This window comes from Mercenaria mercenaria, chromosome 13 (genome assembly GCF_021730395.1).
Source record: "Mercenaria mercenaria strain notata chromosome 13, MADL_Memer_1, whole genome shotgun sequence".
NCBI classification, from domain to species: domain Eukaryota; kingdom Metazoa; phylum Mollusca; class Bivalvia; order Venerida; family Veneridae; genus Mercenaria; species Mercenaria mercenaria.
Genome location: NC_069373.1, coordinates 56640280 through 56663914, shown reverse-complemented (window position 1 = coordinate 56663914; position 23635 = coordinate 56640280). Strand labels below are relative to the sequence as shown.

Genomic DNA, 23635 nt, shown 5'->3' with positions numbered 1-23635 from the left:
CTATTGGGACCGGAAGTAGGGCTTCGTGCGGACAAGAGCAAATGAACGTCTGTTTTAGAATAGCAGACAACCTCTGACTAACCTTTTTCGTTAGGAACAATGTAATTCCCATATTTTTTGGTCATATTTAAAGACCTTTAATGAAAAGTAGGTGCATTTTTAAAATATGTAAAGTAGATATATCATATGAAGCAAAGAAGGATTTGAATAAGTAACCTTTAACTTACATAATCGATGCGAAAATAAATGTCGTTAAACGCCATTATGACTCATACTGGATTGCTTTTTGTCCTAGACTGTACACTTAAATGTCTCATTAAAGTATGATCGATATCCTAATCGATAAAAACAATTACTCCCTGATGATTAAATCAGGTGTATCCAAGGTTCCTTGGCATTATCAGATTGAATGTCTTACAAGAGAAAAAGTCTGCAAATATTGATGTGTCTAATGCATTTGTTTTAAATAACTTGAAATAGAAATTTGGTTCATAACAAGCATCTTGTGTGAAATTAACTTATTACAATAAGTGAAATGTAAGCTTTTCAACTAAAATGGGCATTTTGCTATCAATTGATTTGTTTTCTATTGGAAGACTACAAGTTTATCTACATGAAACATATCAGTTTGCTGTTAGCGGCGATTGTTTGAAGTTTCTGTTTTATCTATTCTATTCGTTTTACAGATAAGAGTAATAAATTGACTTGTTATTAAGCGCAGGTAAAGCGAAATCACTCCACACATGATAAACTGAATTTCTATATCCTAAGTCTTAAAATTTCCAATTTGGTCGGTATATTTTCTTGTTTTTCGCAAACATTTGAGATATATTTAAATTAAGATATTTAATCCGCGGTATATTGGATATTGCTACATTTGAACGGTTAAAGTGCGATCTAGGCGTACGCAGTTGAATAGGCAGTTGTATTTATTGAAAAGATTGGTTTAATAAGGGTAAAGTTTTACCTATAATTATGTATACAGTTAAGTATATTCTACCTGGTATGTTTTAAGATTAAGGTCAATGTTTGAATAAAGGAAATAACGTCGAGTATTAAGTGGGCTGATTTTTAAGTATATTTAGCATGCGTGGAGATCATATAAACAGGACATAACAATTTGAGGAAATTTTGTTAAAGAAAACGTAATTTCATGCTGGAATATAAGAGAAGATTTGTATAGTAAAAAAAAATCTTACGTACTGCTTAAAGAATAACTTACTAAGTACAAAATGACAAAATATGACAAAGAATTATAGTGAAATTACTAAATTAAGTCATTCAGAAAATGTGTTCATTTATGGATATAATGTGTTCATAATCATGGTGGAACCAAACCGCTTACAATATGATGCTCTCATACTTTGATACTGAGGAACAGACGGCAGATCAGGTAATAATTGTGACGTCATTACAATTTAATAATGGGTTAAAACCATCTAGTTGATTTTTTTTCAAAATTGATAATTTTCCATTTTCTAATATTACTTTTTTTCTCGATAAGGTAACATATATTCAAATGTGAACAAAGCATTTATTTTAAAACTGATCTTAAACTTTGTGAAATCATTACTTAAACTAACTTTTCTGAACCGGAAGTAGATGATATAAAGACGTTACTCTGCATGTTGGTCCCTTTTGACGTGACGACACACATTTTTGATTTGAAAATAAATCCTCATTTATGGGTCTGTAGACAGCTTACAAATTTTACTTAGTATTTATACTTTTAGGTATACAGTTTCGTTATTGCTTAAGACGAACGCGATGGTCACACACACACAAAAATGAAAGGTTGAGGCACTTGTACATGTTTTATTCTCTGAAATATGTTTCAAAGATAACTAATCAGCTGTCGCGCCATATGCATGCTCTATGAAAGTATATCATTGTACGACATGCAGCAAGTGCATAAAACATAAGCATTCATATTTTTGTGGAAAAAAAATCTTTTCAGATATTCGACTCATGTAACTGTCTGACTGTACTATATCCTTTCCGCAGCCTTAACGTACTAAAACGTATTAGCGTCTGATGGCCCTTTCACGCTTCCGTAGAAACAACATTTATTATACGAGACTTATTTTGAAAATATTTCTGAAATGTCTAGGTCTGCAGCTCTCAAATACGGTTATATCTTACATCTGAGGCATATACTGACACTCTCAGACACCATCAAAAATGACATTTTGAGCGATTTGATGAAGTTCCAAAATTATCAATGTACACTTGGTCCGTTACGGACCCCTGTGGGATTTCTGTTTATCCAGAGCTAAAATATTTTTTCATAGATTAAAAGCTGACATGCTGTACTAAAGCCCAGGTAATTTCAATTCGTAATAAAGTGCTGAAAATTTGCTCCCCAATAGCAAAAAAAAAAAAAAAAAAAAAAGTCCACGCGCATACATTTAGACGGGGTGACCCCTGCGCGTGACCCCTGACTATCTACGAGTCAAAATGCGGCTTTCATTTTCAAGTTTAGCATTTCTACTTTCATTTTATTTACTTCCGGAAATAGCTGAAGGTCGAGTTACGTCATTTTCTGTGTTGTCAAAAACATACATATGCCTGGCGAGATTGCATAAATATGTGCTGGCCGTCCTAAGGATATCAAAATAGTCATTTATCTGTGCATCTTCGGAGATTGGCGGAGAAGAACTCTATAAGACTTGCATATCCATAAATAATATACGTAAACATGAATATACAAAAGTATGCAAATTGTTAGGAATAAATATGTTTAAACTTAAACATAAAAAACTGCCATCATTTACAATCTTTGTTCGGATCCTTCCAAGTAACTAACGCCTAAAAACAAATACCAAATTTATAACGATAGAATATTTACAAGAGTTCTTGAACCTGTTTGCACAGGCTTAAGTTCAAATCACTGTTTAAATACCTGAAAGATTAAGACAAACACGTAACTTTATCTACTGGTATATAGTTGAAATGTTGTCATAAACGGTTAAAAATGTACATGTCACCTTATCTCATAATGCTTGTATTAGCCTATATATCAACTGAATTGACATAAATGCAGACTATACTGTACTATTTAAGACCTTGTGTATGAAAATCATCACATAGACTGCAACTGGTTGCCATACATTTTAAAATGGTGTCCGTACAACCGTACCTCCACAATTCCATTCCAGATACCATCATTTTTAACTTCGGTTGATAAACCCATCTTATAAAAATACGCTTGCTAGTATTAGAGGTGGAATACTTTCACTATAGAAAATATTACTTCTTAATTTATAAAAAAAATATCATTTAACATGTTCTACAACATACATAATGTAGGTATCATTATATAGCAAATTCCATAGCTTTTTTTAGCTCATCTGTCACATAGTGACAAGGTGAGCTTTTGTGATCACGCAACGTCCGTCGTCCGTCCGTCTGTGCGTGCGTCCGTGCCCGCGAAATGATGGTTACGTGACTGCATAACGGTACTTTCTCTTTGATGTCATTCATTCCGTTCTGTTTATGTGACCTTTTTCTTTTTATGTGACTGTTAGAACAATAGATTGAACAATGGGGGTGTCACATAAATACCGTTTCGTTAGAATGTCCGTGCGTCCGTCCTTAAACTTTTGCTTGTGACCACTCTAGAGGTCACATTTTTCGTGGGATCTTTATGGAAGTTGGTAAGAATGTTCATCTTGATGATATCTAGGTCAAGTTCGAAACTGGGTCACGTGCCGTCAAAAACTAGGTCAGTAGGTCTAAAAATAGAAAAACCTTGTGACCTCTCTAGAGGCCATATTTTAAAAGATCTTCATGAAAACTGGTCAGAATGTTTACCTTGATGATATCTAGGTTAAGTTCGAAACTGGGTTACGTGCCGTCAAAATCTAGGTCAGTAGGTCTAAAAATAGAAAAACTTTGTGACCTCTCTTGAGGCCAGATATTTGAAAAGAACTTCATGAAAATTGGTCAGAACGTTCAACTTGATGATATCTAGGTCAAATTTGAAACTGTGTCACGTGCCGTCAAAAACTAGGTCAGTAGGTCAAATAATAGAAAAACCTTGTGACCTCTCTAAAGGCCATATTTTTCATGGGATCTATATGAAAGTTAGTCTGAATGTTCACCTTGATGATATCTAGGTCAAATTCGAAACTGGGTCACGTGCGGTCAAAAACTAGGTCAGTAGGTCTAAAAATAGAAAAACATTGTGACCTCTCTAGAGGCCATATATTTCATGAGATTTTCATGAAAATTGGTCAGAATGTTCATCTTGATGATATCTAGGTCAAGTTCGAAAGTGGATTACGTGCCGCCAAAAACTAGGTCAGTAGGTCAAATCAAAGAATAAACTTGTGACCTCTCTAGAGGCCATATTTTTCATGGGATCTGTATGAAAGTTGGTAAGAATGTTCATCCTGATGATATCTAGGTCAGGTTCGAAAGTGGGTTACGTGCCGTCAAACACTAGGACAGTAGGTCAAATAATAGAAAAACCTTGTGACCTCTCTAAAGGCAATATTTTTCATGGGATCTGTATGAAAGTTGGTCTGAATGTTTATCTTGATGATATATAGGTCAAATTCGAAACAGGGTCATGTGCGGTCAAAAACTAGGTCAGTAGGTCTAAATATAGAAAAACCTTGTGACCTCTTTAGAGGCCATACTTGTGAATGGATCTCCATAAAATTTGGTCAGAATGTTTATCTTGATAATACCTAGATCAAGTTTGAAAGTGGGTCATGTGCCAACAAAAAGTAGGTTAGTAGGTCAAATAATGTAAAAACGCTGTGACCTCTCTAAAGGCCATATTTTTCATGGGATCTGTATGAAAGTTGGTCTGAATGTTTACCTTGATGATATATAGGTCAAGTTTGAAACTGGGTCAACTGAGCTCAAAAACTAGGTCAGTAGATCTTGAAATAGAAAAACCTTGTGACCTCTCTAGAGGCCATACCCTTGAATGGATCTTCATGAAAATTAGTAAGAATGTTCACCTTGATGATATCTAGGTCAAGTTTGAAACTGGGATACGTGCCATAAAATACTAGGTCAGTAGGTCAAATAATATAAAAAAATCTTGTGACCTCTCTAGAGACCATACTTTTCATGGGATCTGTATGAAAGTTGGTCTAAATGTTCATTTTGATGATATCTTGGTCAAGTTTGAAACTGGATCAACTGCGGTCCAAAACTAGGTCAGTAGGTCTAAAATTAGAAAAATATTTTGACCTCTCTAGAGGCCATATTTTTCAATGGATCTTCATGAAAATTGACCTGAATCTTCACCTTGATGATATCTAGGTTAGTTTCGAAACTGGGTCACGTGTGGTCAAAAACTAGGCCAGTAGGTATAAAAATAGAAAAACCTTGTGACCTCTCTAGAGGCCATATTTTTCATGAGATCTTCATGAAAATTAGTTGGAATGTTCACCTTGATGATATCTAGGTAAAGTTCAAAACAGAGTCACGTACCTTCGAAAACTAGGTCAATAGGTCAAATAATAGAAAAACCTTGTGACCTCTCTAGAGACCATATTTTTCAATGGATCTTCATGAAAATTGGTCAGAATTTTTATCTTGATGATATCTAGGTAAATTTCAAAATTGGGTCACATGAGCTCAAAAACTAGGTCACTATGTCAAATAATATAAAAAACGACGTCATACTCAAAACTGGGTCATGTGGGAAGAGGTGAGCGATTCAGGATAACATGTTTAAAAAAATAAGGGTAGGTAGGTCGGATTTTTTTTTTTTAGATTTTTTTTTTATTAAGGGAAACATTTCACAAATTATGTTTGTGTCAAAAAAATGAATACAAATAAGGGGGTTTAGAGCACCAGTAAGTTGATTTCTAACATCACTGCCATGTTTAAAGCATAAAAAGTGCAGTTTTGCAAGTTGAAAAAAACATTCTCCAAGGCCATAAAAACTTTCAGGGTCGGGCCAAAAATTTAGGTCGGGATACCGGAAACAAATAATTTTTTACGCCTTATTGTTAGATACAAATTCCATAGATTTCTTTTTTCAAATTGATGCACATGTCATTATATACTGCACTGGTTACAGGCTCGTTTATATGAGACATGTCTAAAAGGGAGCCGGGAAGAAATCAGAAACTACTGCAGGAATGGAGACATTGCTTCACTGTATATAAAGGTTAGTTAAAGCTGTCCTTTTAAGGTTTTAATTGTATGACAACCACAATTCTGTTAAAGCCGTCCGGTAGTCATATTTAGCAATTGAAAGTACAGTAAGTTATAGTAAGTGGCAGCCAAATTTTGAACAAAGGCATTATGAATTTTTAACTAGCCCTTTACCCATATATCATATGTGACAATTCAATGTAGAAAGGGCTAGTTAAAGATTCATAATGCCTTTGTTTAAAATTTGGCTGCCGTATTTTCCATTATGATCATAAAATACATTAATTTCTTGTTAAATTCTATTTCTGATATTTGCTGGATATACTAGAATGTTTTATTGAATCTATTGTTTTATTGTTTTTTATTATCTCCCTTTATGGCTTTACCTATAATAGTTCAAGCACAATATTAAAAATAGGGCATTTCTAACCATGTAAGTACGCATATAACGTTTATTTGGAAAGCTGTTTCATCTGTTTTCAAGTTGTTGTTTTTTGTTGTTGTTTTTTTTTTTTTGGGGGGGGGGGGGGGGCAGCATTATGGAATTTCAAGGCGGTCCTTCAATCATACATCTGTATATCATATATACTTACATGTAAGATACTTCTTCTTCTTTGTAAATTGATTTATCACAGAATAATCAGAATTCGCTTATCGATGCTAACGAGTACGATACTACACTTTAAAGCACTCTCACCGGAATAAAAAATACACATCTAGTGCATCTGACACCCCTGTTAGACATTATCTTATTTAGTACTTCCGGTTTAACATTACACATTTCAAACCTTAAACTGCACATGTATCAATGATCAATGTCTCGTAGGATGGTATGAACCCAATGCATGTGGTGGCCATTGCTGGCCGAAAGGACGCTGAGGTCATATTGGATATGATGTTGCAGAACGGGTTTCACGTGAACGATCAGACGATGTCCGGAGATGACACGGTGCTGCACCTGATTGTAGAACATATTGACGTAAAAGCAGCGTTTCCCCTCGTTCTGAAGATACTGGAGTATAACCCCGATCTGCAAATACGAAATAGGGTAAAATATGGTGGCTGATTTCAGCCATTTTTGTTGTCTCGTTCTGTCGCATCCGCCAAATCAACAGAACGATATTTTGCAATTTTTGATTTGTTTCGTTCTTTCACCCCGCCACCACAACAGAACGATATTTTGCTGATTTCGTTTGAAGTTTAAACAAAAACAGGTAAGAGTCGTCACCATACTATTGATTATTGTCATTGACATAGTCTTCATCCACTATCATCATCATCATTATCATCACCATTGTCATCATCATGATCATCCCATTCTTCAACGTCATTAACATCATTTTCGTCATGTTATCGTAGCCATCGTCGCTAACAACAGCAACGTCACTATCATTATTATTATCATCATCACATTCGTCAAAGGTATCGCCTTCATCGTCGTCGTCTTCAACAACAACAACTTCAGCATCATCCTAATTATCATCATCATCATCACATTTGTCATGACATCATCTTCAACGTCGTCGTCAACAATAACCACATTATCATCATCATCATCCATAATATCTTGTCATTGATACCGTCTTCATCCTAAACGCCACAGTGATTACATCATTATCATATAGTTTACACATAAATTGCAATGTATCTTTTTATTGTCAAGAAACTGCGAACACCTTACGACTTGGCACTTGCACGTGGCGAATTTGAACTTGCTGAAGTGCTGGATGGTCACATGACAGCATCAGAGGCACGAGAATATTACAAAAACAAGATAGCAGCCATATACGGCGTAAGTAATATAAAAGGCAAATGTTAAAATTTCTGTTAAAAGAATAGATTTTAAAGGCATGTGTTAATTTATGTAAGGCATCGCGAGGGAATCATAATTTTGCGAAAGAAATATTAAAACTGACAGAATTTGGGGTTGATTAGTTTATAAGCTGAATTTGTGTATTTGAAAATACGTGTATTTAATATGTTATATCCAAGAGCAAAGGCACGTGTATCTAGGAAGTTTATCTACGTATGATCCGATTAATATCTCAAGCAGAAATGTTAATCTTATTATTCAAATACAAGCTAATAATTCACATGAATCGTTTAATTTGATAGCCCAAGAAACGAGTTTTGTCCCCTCGAACAAAGCGTTATTTCCAGGTAACAAAATGCACAAGTTTTCCATGCTGCACGAGTGATTTTGCCAGCAGAGTTTTAGGTTTCTAGGTCTAGTGCTTTATTATAGTTTTCCTTAGAAAACACATGTACTTTAAATTAATCGTTACTTAACGTAAGGACAACCTTGTCGTTAAGTCAGCCTTATTTTTGCAAGATGTTTTTGTAGACGTTTGCAATTTTTCCGACCATGAAAAAAGTTTAACATTTCTGAACGGCGTGTTTTGGAATAAGAAAAGGACATACGCGGAGAAACTTTAGGACAGTCCAAAGTAAACATTTTAATTTGATAAAATTAGCTCATTTTGACTTTACGACTTCCAACAGTGATACCTTCTTTTGTGATACAAAAATATATCGAAAAAATGTTCAGACTTATGTGAAAGGAATGCGCATTTAAAAAAAAAAACAAAAAAACTTTATTATATTTTCAGTATTAAGCATGCTTATTGCTACACAGCAAATATTTTTGGAACATGTTTTACTTATAACAGAAGTGGTAAAAATCCGCATCTCCTTGGAAAAGTCTTTTCTGTGCGGAATTTTGCATTTGGCTCACATTTTTTTTACTAAGGAAGGTAAATCTTTAAAACATAGGAATTATTCCAGAGAGTTTCAACCAAATGTCTACAACATATGTTCTGTCCAGTACTTGTATCATTCAGAATTTTGTTACGTCTTGAAAGGACGAAAAAGCGAAAACACTACATTGCGATGGCAAAAAAAAAATGTGTCTCGGTCTCTCGCCGCGTCCGTGGACTGTATTTGTCATTTTGGCGACCTCTAATTGTCGTGTTTTGCCCTGCGACACAACAACGCTGTAAATCAGCACTCCAAATGCCCAACAAACGAAGCACTTAATCCCTCCCCCTTCTCTCCCACCCACCGTCATGATATCATTATCATCGTCATGGTTATTATTTTGTGTCACAATAATACGTATACAAGGTGACAAGTGGCTTTCCTTGCCAAGCCAATGGGTAAAACTCCTATCCAATTTGAACAAGACGGAAACTGACTTGCAGCTTCTTAATATACTTTTGTCCAATATGATTTGATAACTTGAAAGGTTGGACAGACAATGGACAGCAAATGAAAACAACAACAACAAGTTATCATCACGGGTCTAGGTTTGCCAAACATATGTACATGTAAATATTATTTTTAAAAAGTCTAAAAATATGAAATGATCTAAATTTTTATTAACAACTGGTCTGTGTTTTTCAATAGATATTCTAAAATATCATACCGAAATTCGTTTCATTTTCTATTCCTTCAACGTCTTTTCAACCCATTTTGGTACGGCCAGTACCCGGACGCATTTTGGTACGGCCGATACTCGGCCGCAATTTGGTACTGACTACAACTTTGTAATGTAACATAGCTCTGTATTATTATGTTACACATGCCGCATCATGTGAGTGTCATTCGGCGTAAGATAAAGGTAAACCACAATGATAATGGAAAAAAGAAAGTGTTCCTGTGACCTCCATACTATGTTCACCATTCTCTGAGCTGTCTCTCGAAATGTGCATTTTTGCCTTCGAATGAATTTGGAAAAATGTGTTTGATATATTCAAGGCCAAACTGATAGACGCAGTGCTGAGAAGCAACGAGAACGACATACAAGATTTCCTTAAACTTGGTGCTGACCCTAATTATGTCAATGAAGTAAGTATTCATTCAGACATTCTTCTTCAGTTTCTACTCGCAATATTGTTGCATACATTTTACTTACTGATCGTGATAAGTGGGTGGCGATTTGTGGCGAAATGTCCAGCATTTCTGTTATTATTCGTCACACATCTCTGATAAATGCGGGGAAGTTGTTCTTTACTTGTAAAAAACAAGCGAGTACTGGTGTAGAATTCAGAAACATTGGCTACGTTATCTGACTGTCGTTATACAACAGAAAAGGCACTAAATTAAATAGATAAACATGATTGTGTATTTTCGATAAATCTAGTGTGATTTTTGTAGACTCATGCTCAGTGATATTTTCCCCCGTTCAAGTCAAGTAAAAGTTAAAAATGTAGTTTCTTAATATAATGACAAATAACATGTTTAAACTCCCATTTCAGCATAAAAATGGTGCAATACATTACGCAATTACACATTGTACGTTACCGCCCCAACGGACGTTACAGTTACTCATAGACGGTAAAGCTGACGTCAACCTACAAGATGATGTAAGTAATGTTACATTTCTAATTTTACATATTTCAAAGAACAAACTTTGATCAGTTAAAGAAAACTTCTGCCGATCTATCATTAATGCGAATACCTTGGCGAAGTGTTCGTTCGTCTTTGTAAATATGTTTAATGAGTGAAGCAAATGATATGATAACAACACGTTTTTTGGCAGAGACGTACACCGTTATTCGGAAAGAAAATAAAGGCTTTGTATTTTAGGTCCATATCACACCAGTTCTAAATTTAGTTTTAAATGTCAGTTTCAAGGGAACTGTTGGATCTGAATTCAGATAGCATGATTAAGAGGGACGTCCTTTCTTTCAGTTGCATTTTGTTTCTTTAATTCTGTAGCCCTCTTTGATATATTAGCTTATTCACGGGTCATCTTTTTATTAACGGCGCATTTCATCGGAGGTGGTTTTACTATCTACGCTTGACTAATAGTATCCAAAGTTTTATAATCGAAAGGATTCACTTCTGTAATTTCCGAAATAGTTTGTGTAATTTAAAGAGTTTTCTTGTACCAGCAGGAACAGTCAACGAAAATAAGTTTGTAGACGTTTAACACGTTCTTTATAGTCACTCCATTTTGAACATGAATGACGCAGTTTTGTTTTTAAAACCCTTCAGAAAACATGTGTTTTGCAAATAATTCTAATATCAGTTTCTATGATAGAACCATTAAATCACATGTTACGGCAAATATGCTTTTAAAAGATTTTTCTTGCTTTAAATTGTATCACAATCTAAAAATGATTCTCCGAGTACCTCGGTGAGTGTCTAACACAAATATAGATATATTTAAAACCTCATGCATCTACCATCGTCCTCATTACACTTCAACATATTTTCAGGAAGGGGACACTGCATTGAATCTTGTGATAAAGATGACCAAGTTGAAGGACACTGGAGAAATGTATAAGTGTGCCGAACTGCTGGTTCAGAACGGAGCACTCTCTACCTTAAAGGACTTGGTGAGTTTAGAGTAACAGAAACTATGATGACGTGTACTTCAGAGATAATGGATTTTACAGAATATTTCAATGGTTAAAAAGAAAGATTCAGGTCGCTCAAACAATGAACACAAATTAATATTTTAGGGGAACTATATTTATTTGTCACTATTTTGATTTCAGTTCTTTTTTATAAGAGGATTTGAAACATATTTTCATAAATTTAAATATTATCTGATAACTTTTATTAGTATGCATTTTGGATTAAAGGAAGTTAAATGGTACAAATATATTAAAGACCATTTTCATAAAAGCAAAACATATTTCTACTGAAATTTTGGACAGGAATGGTAATATCTTTTCCACTTTTATAAAATACATGTACACTTACATGACACATTTGTCATCGTGTGACTTTAGGACGGAAATGACGCACTTAGCTTGGCGAAAAAGAGACAATACGATGATATAGTGAAGCTTCTCACGGATCGTAGACCGCAGCATATCCAGGTAATATAAGTGGTTACTATTTTTAGATTTGTTTTTGCAAGTCATAGGGCTAAATATAGTTTAACTCCCATTTAAGTAAAGAACTTTTGTTGTAATTTAGGTTTACAATAATCTACCTTATAATTTAGATTTTATTAAGAATATGTGAACAAAATTGACCAAGTTTGCTAAATCATAAAAGCTACCTCCGGTCGATGACTCCGAAGCTGATCATCCGCCGCCATTACCCAGAGGTCAAGAAATATTACCTCCACTTCCGGAATCACCAAACGAAGAACCGGAACCGGCAACCGATAGTGCGGAGGTAAAATGCCACAAAATCTCGCATGTACCCCCTTTATGCATGCACTATTTTACTTCTGGCTAAGGGTTTCTTTTTTTCGCAGCTTTACTTCTACACCTTTGTTACCTGATAATTCTGCTTTGTGTAGATGGAACAGTCAGTGAAATCTGGCCTCATTGTTAATATCTGATACAATCTTTCATGATTGTTTTTTAATGTAAAATACAGTAAACAGAGATATTTTCACAGAAATACCGAAATTTGTAATATTTTTATAACAGAACATTTGGCTATTTTTGTTGTGTTTGCCATCACATGCTTTAAAAGTCTATCAAAAATGTAATAATCTAAATAAAGATCTCTGGGATAGAATGAAACTCTAGAAGGATATTATCAGGTAAAGCACTAGCAATCTTTCTTATACTTCCCAGTCAGTTGTACCTTCTCTTTCAAAGCCGCTTATTTATCGGGAGTAGTCTTGCTTTGCATTTTCTTGTTTATTCATACCCGGATGTTCGAGTAGAATAGAACTGAACTGGAACTAACTTTTCTCGCAACTAAAACTAAAACTTAGAAACCTTGAATTAGAAGTAATAGCTCTCTCAGACAACTAACTTTCTAGTAGAAATCAAGTTTCTCCGATATTCTACAAACTTTCCATCTTAACGTAGACCTGTTGACACACGCTTCTTTGTAATAGTTAATTTCGTCTTCATTGTGCATGCTTGTGTCTTCATTGTGCATGCTTGTGTATTGTATAAATTTGGGGATATGTTCATTAATTGAAAAATGTGCTAGATGATCAATTTGATAATTTGCTTTGTTAGTTCCAAAATCTTAAATAGAATCTTAAACGATATACATGACAAAGGTGATCCTCATTTTTCATTTTGTTGTTTTTTTCCTATGCTTTTATGATTGGATACACTTTTCTTTTTCATATTTTACTTAGCGCATAACCTGTCGCTTAGTGTATGCAGCACACCTGGTTTTATTTATAGCATATTTCAAGGGTGATTTCAAGTTTTAAATATTTTTAATCTCTTATACCATGAATGTCAAATAATTTATAGCCACGTAGACAAATTACACAGCCTACTCCGCCGGGACAGAACATGAAGCCGTCACCTCGGCCTCCACTTCCGCCTCCACCGGTTCGAGAACCAGCTCAGCTGCCTCCCGCACCAAGGCTTTTGCCGCCACCACCCGATATAGACGAACTGTCTGCGGATGAAGACGAGTCGAACCACCCACCACCAATGATGCCACAGGTTCAAGCATATAGCCTATCTCAATGTTGTGCGGAGATTCACCACGTGTTCAGTTGCATGATAACACTAGTTTTAATCATTGCATGCCATCTGTTACACTAATTTTGCAGAGATATTGCCTAATACCTTAACGTCATAGTACGTCTTCATGAGAAAAACCAACATAGTGGGTTTTGCGACCAGCATTGGATCCTAGACCCAACCTGCGCATCAGCGCATTTTCCAGGCTCCTTTGCTTGTCGTTTTAAAGGCCTATTGGAATTGAGAACTGTTATTGCGAACACATGGATCCTGACCAGACTGCCGGATGCGACTGGTCTGGATCCATGCTGGTCGCAAACCCACTATGTTGGTTTTCTCATGGCACGGCTCATATGTTAACGTTTTCTTCTGTATACTTAAATAAGACCCATACATGTCTTTAAATATAGGATTGTGGTGTCTGCCCTAACTGAGAAGCACTACAGGAAGTTCCAGACACCATTTTTATGATACATTATTCATTAAGTAATACGTTACCTTGCACTTTAATTTTAGCATTCTATCCTCTTGCCATAACACAATGTTTCACACAATTTCAACTTCTCACAGGCACTAGTATACCTTTTCTGTAGTAGTTTCCTTATTTCATTTTTGTTTTTTTTATGTTTAATGTTTAGGTGCAGTGTTTATTTAACAGTAATTCTATGTGAGTGTAATTACATTAGTGAAAAATTGATAATATACACTTAACGAAAATTCTAACGCACCTCGATATAGCGGCAATTTCTTTCATATCACTTACTTTATATTTTTGAAATTTCTTACATGTCTAGAACAGCATGTTATAAGTGACATTTTTTTTTATATCATTTGAGCGGCACATGAGAAAACCAACATAGTGCATTTGCGACCAGCATGGATCCAGACCAGCCTGCGTATCCGCGCAGTCAGGATCCATGCTGTTCGCTAACGGTTTCTCTAATTGCTATAGGCTTTGAAAGCGAACAGCATGGATCCTGACTAGACTGCGTGGATGCGCAGGCTGTTCTGGATCCATGCTGGTCGCTAATGCACTATGTTGGTTTTCACATGGTGCGGCTCATTTTATCTATTTTACAGCCTCTGTCAAATTCTAAACAGCCATCAAAAAACACATAAATAGATACAATTTACAAGCGAACGAATTTCGTTTTGAGGCAGAATAAAATCATGACAAAAACAAAATAATTCTTTTTATTCTGTCATATTTTGGAATCAACTTTGAATTTGGATTAACATTTGACCATTTAACAGTGAAAAGTATGCAGCCTTATAAATTATATTTGCACGTTTAATGAAAACACAACTTGAATGTACATCTCTGTGTAGAGGTCGTGAAATGAATGAAATGATGTCTTTGCTTTTTTGGGGGGCATTAGACTTTTCGATAAGTATATTTATTAAACATATTATATGAAATTTAATGTCAACTCAAAGGAATTGCTGGTTTCTACACAGTGTATTATGTAATGTTTATAATTAATATAGGCCTGTTTAATTAAATATCATGAACGTTACTTTGCTAAGTATTCTTAATTGTTTTTATGCCCCCGAAGGGAGGCATATAGTTTTTGAACCGTCTGTCGGTCTGTCGGTCTGTCAGTCTGTCCGCAATTTTCGTGTCCGGTCCATATCTTTGTCATCCATGGATGGATTTTCAAATAACTTGGCATGAATGTGTACCACAGTAAGACGACGTGTCGCGTGCAAGACCCAGGTCCGTAGCTCAAAGGTCAAGGTCACACTTAGACGTTAAAGGTCATTTTTCATGATAGTGCATTGATGGGCGTGTCCGGTCCATATCTTTGTCATCCATGGATGGATTTTCAAATAACTTGGCATGAATGTGTACCACAGTAAGACAACGTGTCGCGTGCAAGACCCAGGTCCGTAGCTCAAAGGTCAAGGTCACACTTAGACGTTACATGTCATTTTTCATGATAGTGCATTGATGGGCGTGTCCGGTCCATGTCTTTGTCATTCATGCATGGATTTTAAAATTATTGGGCATGAATGTGTACCACAGTAAGACGACGTGTCGCGCGCAAGACCCAGGGCCGTAGCTCAAAGGTCAAGGTCACACTTAGACGTTAAAGGTCATATTTCATGATACTGCATTGATGGGCGTGTCCGGTCCATATCTTTGTCATTCATGCATGGATTTTAAAATAACTACGCATGAATGTGTGGCACAGTAAGACGACGTGTCACGCGCAAGACCCAGGTCCGTAGGTCAAAGGTCCTAAACTCTAACATCGGCAATAACTATTCATTCAAAGTGACATCGGGGGCATGTGTCATCCTATGGAGACAGCTCTTGTTTAATGATCTTTTGACTTCCTTTCCCATTGTTCTTCATGATTCATATACCAGATTACTTAGTATATTGTATTCCATGATTGTAAGATTATTGTTAGAACTGTTCGGTTTTGTTCAATCAGTGTGATTTTCTAGTAGCTAAATGTTATGGAAAAGGAAAAACCGTAAAATAGGCCACGAAATGATGAAAATGCTTTGTTTGCTATGAAAATGTATATGAAATAATTACATGTTTCTTTAAAGCATATAATGAACGATTTCCTGACCCCACGTGACGGTGTTTGGCAATCAAGCACCCCGGTTCCGCCTGAATCGGAACAGGGCTACAACGCTCAAGAATGGGTAAAATGCCATAATCCGGGTTTATAATTCACAGAATAATATCACAATTTACAGGAATAAAAGTCACGTTATTCCTTTTACCAGTGTTTGTATTAAAGTGATTAAGCCATTTTCCATTTGGCGCACAAGTATTGAAAATTGGCATCACGTAGACTAAGGGTAGCAGCACACAGTTTATTTTGCATGATATATACACTATATATGTTTGTGTAATTTTTACAGTATCCACGCACCATCAAACGTAAGAACCATTCTCCCTAAAACTCGATACTTGAAACCACGATGATGAAAATTCAAACTACAATGATGAAAGTCGAAAGTTGAAAAAAACGATGCTAAAAGTGGAAGTCACAATGGAAAAAAATACGAAACTACGATGATGAAAACACGAAGTCACGAAAATACAATTTCGCGTTTTCACCATCGTGATTTCGACTTTCACCAGCGTGGTTTCGTCTTTCGACTTTCAATTGTTTACTGACCCCACTTACAGGAGGGCCTGCTTCCCCCGTATCCCGACTCTGGGCTACACGTCGCACCGGCGAGGCCTTCACTCTCAACCTGTGTCCCTACCAGTAAATTAATTCTTAATTCGGACCTTATTATTGTATATCAATCTATTTTGAAAGGGGATACTTCTACATGAAATGATGATGACAGTAAATACATCAATTGGTATTGATTTTAAAGTCGAAACTACGATGGTTAAAGTTGAAACTGCGAACTACGATGATGAAAGTAGAAAATGGAAACTACAATGATGAAACTAGAAAATCGAAACTAAAACGGTAGGAACGGGAAATCGTATCGCGCCTTCATCATCGTAGTTTCGTGATTTCAACTTTCTCAATCGTACTTGGGCTTGACTTTCATCATCGTAGTTTCACGATTTCGACTTTCGTAATATGGGTTTCAGAAAAAAAATCTGTGTTTTCCAAACGCAACACCGTAGTATTCACTGTAGACATACGTTTTACAAATAAACACTTTTTGTAATGCGTTACTTTAGAAAATAACATTGTCACTATGTACGTTTCAGTTTTCGCTCACATTAGTAAGTAGTTTTAATAACACATGTCTTTATTTCAGGTGTAAACAAAAATAAAAGGTTAAATTTTGTTAACAGTGTTAAATAGCTTTAAATTGATATTATGAAGTTTGCATATAGGTTTTACGTATCAAACTTACTTAACATGTTTTTAAGCCGGCAGTCAAATTTTAAAGTACACTCACATTTACGTAAATGATATATCCAAACCGTTCCAGTTTCATTTGCAAGTTATTTCTAATGTATATATGGCGTTAACTTTTTACAAATATTATGTGGTTATTTCACATTAACTGCTTTAATTTCCTTATAATAATTTTTATTTGGCATGAACTATACCTATTCTAAAATCTGATATTTATTACCAGGATACCCTTGTGCGAGCAATCCGAGAGGGGACGTTGGAAGAAGTGAACGAGGCCCTGTTTGGACTACGGGCTGATCCGAATATACCTGGAGATGTAAGAATTTTGTATCTAGTTGTATCTAGTTGTGTTTATTTCTTTTAGTTTTTGTTTCAGCATAGATTTTTAAGCATCGTCAATATACCTCTGTTTGTACCAAAACTGATTTGGTTACATGTAGTTATTCTACTTAATAGGTTCTGAAGTAACTTTTACATGGAAATAGTTCCGAGGGGAAATGTGTGCATTTTAATTGATCTCGTGGCCTCGAAATACCATGTCGAGATAATTTACTCATGAGCAAGAGCACAAATAACTTGCTCCAGAAACTTGATCTTTTTTGCGCCCCTTACTTTCTTGTTGGTTTTTTTTTGTTTTGTTTTGCTTAACAAGAAATACATATGCAAGAATATTTGTAATCTGTATTTGATGTGCTCATAGTACCCATTGTAGTGCTCATAGAGCCCATCGTGAAAGATAATCCATTAGATAGAAATATCAGTTGGTCCTAACGTTTCGTTTTGAAATACACTTTGGTGGATTTTAAAAGAGAGAAATTCTTTCATTCTAAATCAGATTGTTTTCGGCGACTTTGATGCATAGTTTCAAAATTCTACTTGTCCTTTTGTATTTATTTTGTTTCCGATTATTGAACTGGGGAGCTTGATTAGAAATGTCGGTGGACAATACCGGTTGAAGAACTTTATCGAATCGATCTGTTTCCATTATTGGAATAACCTGTGTTTTGAAACTGGTGTTGAAGGAGTGGCCATTGAAATCGTGACAAATTAACGCTGTTGGAATGATGAAAAATTAACTCCATAAATTACAGCCATTATCATGGTTTTCTTCTCATGCACACATTTTAAAATGCAATATTAAAATGAAGTTTTGGTTCAACTGAAAATATAACTTTGCATTAAATAGACCCTGACCATGATTTAGAAATGTCTGGGCCACATATTTTAACATAATATGTGAATTCATGGAATTGAATTATAAATGTGTTCGTTTTATTATGTGCTTTTTTATCAGATATATATAGACATGGAAATTGATTGAAATCTATATGTTTAATACAGAAAATTGATAGAAGCTACAAAATTATATTGTGCAACTATAAACCGTACGTAGGTTTAATAAATGTCAGAAGTTGCCGGTTTGCGACGACTTAAATGCTGAGCATTAATTGTGTTCTTGTTTACTTTTCAATGTACAGGATGGACTTTATCCCATTCATCACGTACTTATCCGTGGAGAGATGGAAAACGAAGATGAAAGAATAGATATGTTAAAAAGTTTGATAGAGGCTGGTGCTGATATTAACCAGAAAACTGTCAACGTATGTAGGATTTGTATACATGCTCTTTTAATATAGACATGATCATTTTTACAATAAATGGATAGAATATTTTATAATTCCTTAAAAACGCAGACAAGCCTTTTCTCTTCTTTCAGTATAGACTTGCCTCGTAAGAAGAGTTTGATGCAGGCTAGTTTCGAGAGCTCATAAAAAAGGAGTTACAGTATCATTGTTGCAAACGCTCAGTGCTGTTATATTTTCTAGTACAGTTGGATCATTGAGTCCATTCAATATTTCATGAATAGTAGAGTTTTGCTTCTGTCAGTGTTAGAGAGGTTTTAATAGTTGTTGCGCATTTCATAACATCTCCAGGACCGAGTCTTTTATTATCTGCTTGGTTGTGCTCTATCCTTAAAAGAATCGTCTTATAGATTGTAGTTATGCAATTCTTTGTAGGGGTCATCTCATTTATATACTTAACTTGTAGTAGTGATCATATTAAAACTTCACATATTTTAAGTAGTTTTCGCCTTAGGACATTTGTCAGTATACACGTACTTTTCCATTTGAATTTCACAGAGTGAGAGTACAGCCCTGCATGTGGCTGCTACAAAGAACCAGTATGAAGAGGCACAGGTGCTCCTTGATACTCATAAATGTGATTACAATCTGAAAAATAAGGTAAATATTTATGTAATATACGAGTATTTTTCTTACACTATTTCGTCCATTTAGTTTGAATTGTTTTGCTAAACATAGCAGGGCAGCATTCATTTAAGATCGTCCAACCATAATTCAGTTTAATGGAACATTTTAAGAGAATTCAAAAAATCTCTTCAATACAGACACTTCAGTTTGAAAACTTGCTATTCCTAATGATCTCTTCAAACTTAATTTAAATCAAGATTTTAATATTTCCACTGATAAGAAAATCAAAATGAGACTAGGAGTCTAGCCTTATTTCGTAGTACGACTTCGTAAAGAAAATAAAACCGTTGGATTATGATTTAACATATGAGCCGCGCCATGTGAAAACCAACATAGTGGCTTTGCGACCAGCATGGATCCAGACCAGCCTGCGCATCCGCGCAGTCTGGTCAGGATCCATGATGTTCGCTAACGGTTTCTCTAATTGCAATAGGTATTGATAGCGAACAGCATGGATCCTGACCAGACTGCGCGGATGCGCAGGCTGGTCTGGATCCATGCTGGTCGCAAAGTCACTATGTTGGTTTTCTCATGGCGCGGCTCATATTTTGATCATAATAAGACAGTAAGGAATGTAGCGCAATGACACTATAGTTTTAACTGTTTCAGCATGAAAAGACAGCATACGATATTGCTGAAGAAGAAGAATGTCAGGAAGTGATGGATGTGATAGAAAACCATAGACGTAGAGTCCGGCAGAGAATGCAAAGAGCAGCAAAGGCTTCTACGTGTATAATATTGTAACTCATAATTAAACTCAAACAGAAAATGTAGAGCAGCAGAGCTTCTACGTGTACAATATTGTAACTATAGTTAAACGCAAACAGAAAATGTAAAGAGAGGCAAATTCTTCTACGTGTACAATATTGTAACTTAATTAAACATAAACAGAAAATGTAAAGAGCAGCAAATGCTTCTAGGTGTACAATATTGTAACTGTAATTAAACTCAAATAGGAAATGCGAAGTGCAGCAAAAGCTTCTACGTGTACAATATTTTAACTGTAATTATAACAGAAAATGAAAAAAGCAGAAAAGGATTCTACGTGTACAATATTGTAACTGTAATTAACCCCAGACAGAAAATGAAAAGAGCGGCAAAGGTTTCTACGTTTACAATATTGTAACTGTAATTAACCTAAAGTAGGAAATGCAGAGTGTAGCTAAGGCTTATACGTGTACAATATTGTAAATGTAATTAAACTCAAACAGAAAATACAGAGTGCAGCAAAGGCTTCTACGTGTACAATATTGTAACTGTAATTAACCTCAAACAGAAAATGAAAAGAGCGGCAAAGGTTTCTACATGTACAATATTGTAACTGTAATTAAACTAAAATAGGAAATGCAGAGTGTAGCAAAGGCTTCTACGTGTACAATATTGTAACTGTAATTAAACTCAAACAGAAAATGCAAAGTGCAGCAAAGGCTTCTACGTGTACAATATTGTAACTGTAATAAAGCTAAAATAGGAAATGCAGAGTGTAGCAAAGGCTTCTACGTGTACAATATTGTAACTGTAATAAAACTCAAACAGAAAATGCAGAGTGTAGCAAAGGCTTCTACGTGTACAATATTGTAACAGAAATCAAAATTAAACAGGAAATGCAATGTGCAGCAAAGGCTTCTACGTGTACAATATTGTAACTGTAATTAACCTCAGACAGAAAATGCAAAGTGCAGCAAAGGCTTTTACGTGTACAATATTGTAACTGTAATTAAACTAAAATAGGAAATGCAGAGTTCAGCAAAGGCTTCTACGTGTACAATATTGTAACTGTAATAAAACTCAAACAGAAAATGCAAAAAGCAGCAAAGGCATCTACGTGTACAATATTGTAACTGTGATCAAACTCGCACAGATGATGCAACGGCTCCAACGTATACACAGATGTAACCGCTTACATCAAAACCATAGACGTAGAGTCCGGCAGAGAATGCAAAGAGCAGCAAGGGTTTCTACGTGTATAATATTGTAACTCATAATTAAACTCAAACAGAAAATGTAAAGAGCAGCAGAGCTTCTACGTGTACAATATTGCAACTATAGTTAAACGCAAACAGAAAATGTAAAGAGAGGTTAATTCTTCTAGGTGTACAATATTGTAACTTAATTAAACATAAACAGAAAATGTAAAGAGCAGCAAATGCTCCTAGGTGTACAATATTGTAACTGTAATTAAACTCAAACAGAAAACGCAGAGTGCAACAAAGACTTCTACGTGTACAATATTGTAACTGTGATTAAACTCAAACAGAAAATGCAAATAGCAGCAAATGTTTCTACGTGTACTATTTTAACTGCATTTAAACTCAAACAGGAAATGCAAAGTGCAGCAAAGGCATCTACTTGTACAATTATATAACTGAAATCAAACTCGAACAGATGATGCAAAGGCTCTTACGTATACACAGTTTTAACCGCTTACGTCAAAACGTTGGTCGAAACCTAGCATCTTAACATCTGACATTGTATTTAATGTCATACTGTATGAAAACACACCAATTTAAATTGTTTTAATACAATGCTTTTTAGGTTGTTTCCTAGCATTCCTATTTTTTATTGCTATGACATGAATCTTTAACAAGTTCATTTGACAGTCTGCGAGCTTGCGATAAATAATTGTATACTTGGTGATTTCCGGCTCAGTAAGTAGCCTACAGGATATTTAGGGAGCATAAAAGACAATTAAAGGTTAAGGTCAAGGTAAAGGAAGAAGATACGAAACTAAAACCTATTTCTGACAGTTATTATATACGCCTTTCGTTACATTTCAACATTTTTTTCAGATCTTACCTATCAATAATTTTTTGAAAAGGCAGATCTTTGATATTTAAACATCTGTCAAGAGTTAAAAGGAATTTCTGAATTTATTTCTCGAAGAAGTCACAGTCCTTAAAAAGAATTTCTAGATTTTAGTTTGGTTTGTTTGCATACAATTTTCTGAGCAAGATTTTTTTATATCCTATTCTGTGATAATATTAAAAAATGGCAGGTCCATTACTTTACACACATTTATATTAATTCGTTCTACTCTAATGTAGTATTTATTATACTTCCAGCCAAACAATAGAGCTATACTGATGTCATTTTGTACCGTCTGTATATCCGACTGTTTGTCACGATATATTTAAGGCTGCTGTGCTGGGAAATCAGTGAAACATGACAAGGATAAATGGAAGTAAAGAGCTCACAAGCTGAACAACAGTGATAACGTTACCTCACTGTTCGTACAGTAAAGCTTTTCATTATTTGAAACAATAAAGGTTTACCTCCTAAATGACTTTAAATGATGCGGCAGTATGATATATTTAAAAAAAAATACAACTCTACCTTGAATCGTTAAACAATATCCCCTTCGTAGGAAATATCTTTATAAATGGGCAATGGGTTTTGGGACGGGGAGATGGGTGTGTGGTTAATCAATATAATGGTAAAAGAATATTGCATTGCGCAATAACAAAATCTTTTTGTTGAACAATTCTAAAATTATGTTCCTTTATTGGATTCTGTCCAGATAATACCTTTGTTACTTTAACTTTTCTGTATAGATTTTTAAAATTGAGTATGAATTATTGCCATCAAAACTTTTTTAAACTAGCCTTTAAGCTGGGTATGACTCGTATTTAATGCTAGTTTTAATTTTAATAATGTGTATTAATAAATAATTTGTTGCATTTTGGGTTCGTTTTTGTATTTAATAAATCTCTTCATTTGTTTGTTTCTGTTTCATTTTGGACTGCTGCAAATTTTTTAACACGCGACAAACAAAGACGCAGCAGGCAGACCAGGCAAGTTGTCATTAAAACAACTAAACTGACAGTGGCAACAATCTATTAAAGACACCCTTGTAGCTAAGTAGGAACAGTATCTTCAGGAACAAAATGCTCTCCTGTGTAATCTGGAGCTTAACCATTTTTAATTTTTCGACATGACAAAGATTATCTGATCAGCTCGTTCATAACTGAAATGTAGCCAGCGT

The 23635-nt window shown here is 35.0% G+C and overlaps 1 protein-coding gene across 3 annotated transcripts; it reads left to right on the top strand.

Annotated features, from left to right (window-relative positions):
* Positions 1 to 649: 649 nt before the first annotated feature.
* LOC123528562 (serine/threonine-protein phosphatase 6 regulatory ankyrin repeat subunit B-like) lies at positions 650 to 23372 on the top strand. 3 transcript variants are annotated; one of them, XM_053521906.1, is made up of 15 exons: positions 650 to 1393; positions 6047 to 6136; positions 6950 to 7171; positions 7787 to 7915; positions 8239 to 8283; positions 9880 to 9969; positions 10380 to 10487; positions 11346 to 11465; positions 11865 to 11954; positions 12136 to 12258; positions 13311 to 13508; positions 17607 to 17699; positions 18862 to 18984; positions 19525 to 19626; positions 20263 to 23372. In XM_053521906.1, the coding sequence occupies exons 1-15, from the start codon at positions 1349 to 1351 to the stop codon at positions 20395 to 20397; spliced, it is 1713 nt and encodes a 570-aa protein (XP_053377881.1). In that variant the 5' UTR covers positions 650 to 1348; the 3' UTR covers positions 20398 to 23372. The 3 variants fall into 3 exon arrangements, with proteins under 3 accessions (XP_053377881.1, XP_045164302.2, XP_053377884.1); XM_045308367.2 differs by lacking the exon at positions 8239 to 8283 and having other exon boundaries at positions 684 to 1393; XM_053521909.1 differs by lacking the exon at positions 13311 to 13508 and having other exon boundaries at positions 687 to 1393.
* Positions 23373 to 23635: the final 263 nt, after the last annotated feature.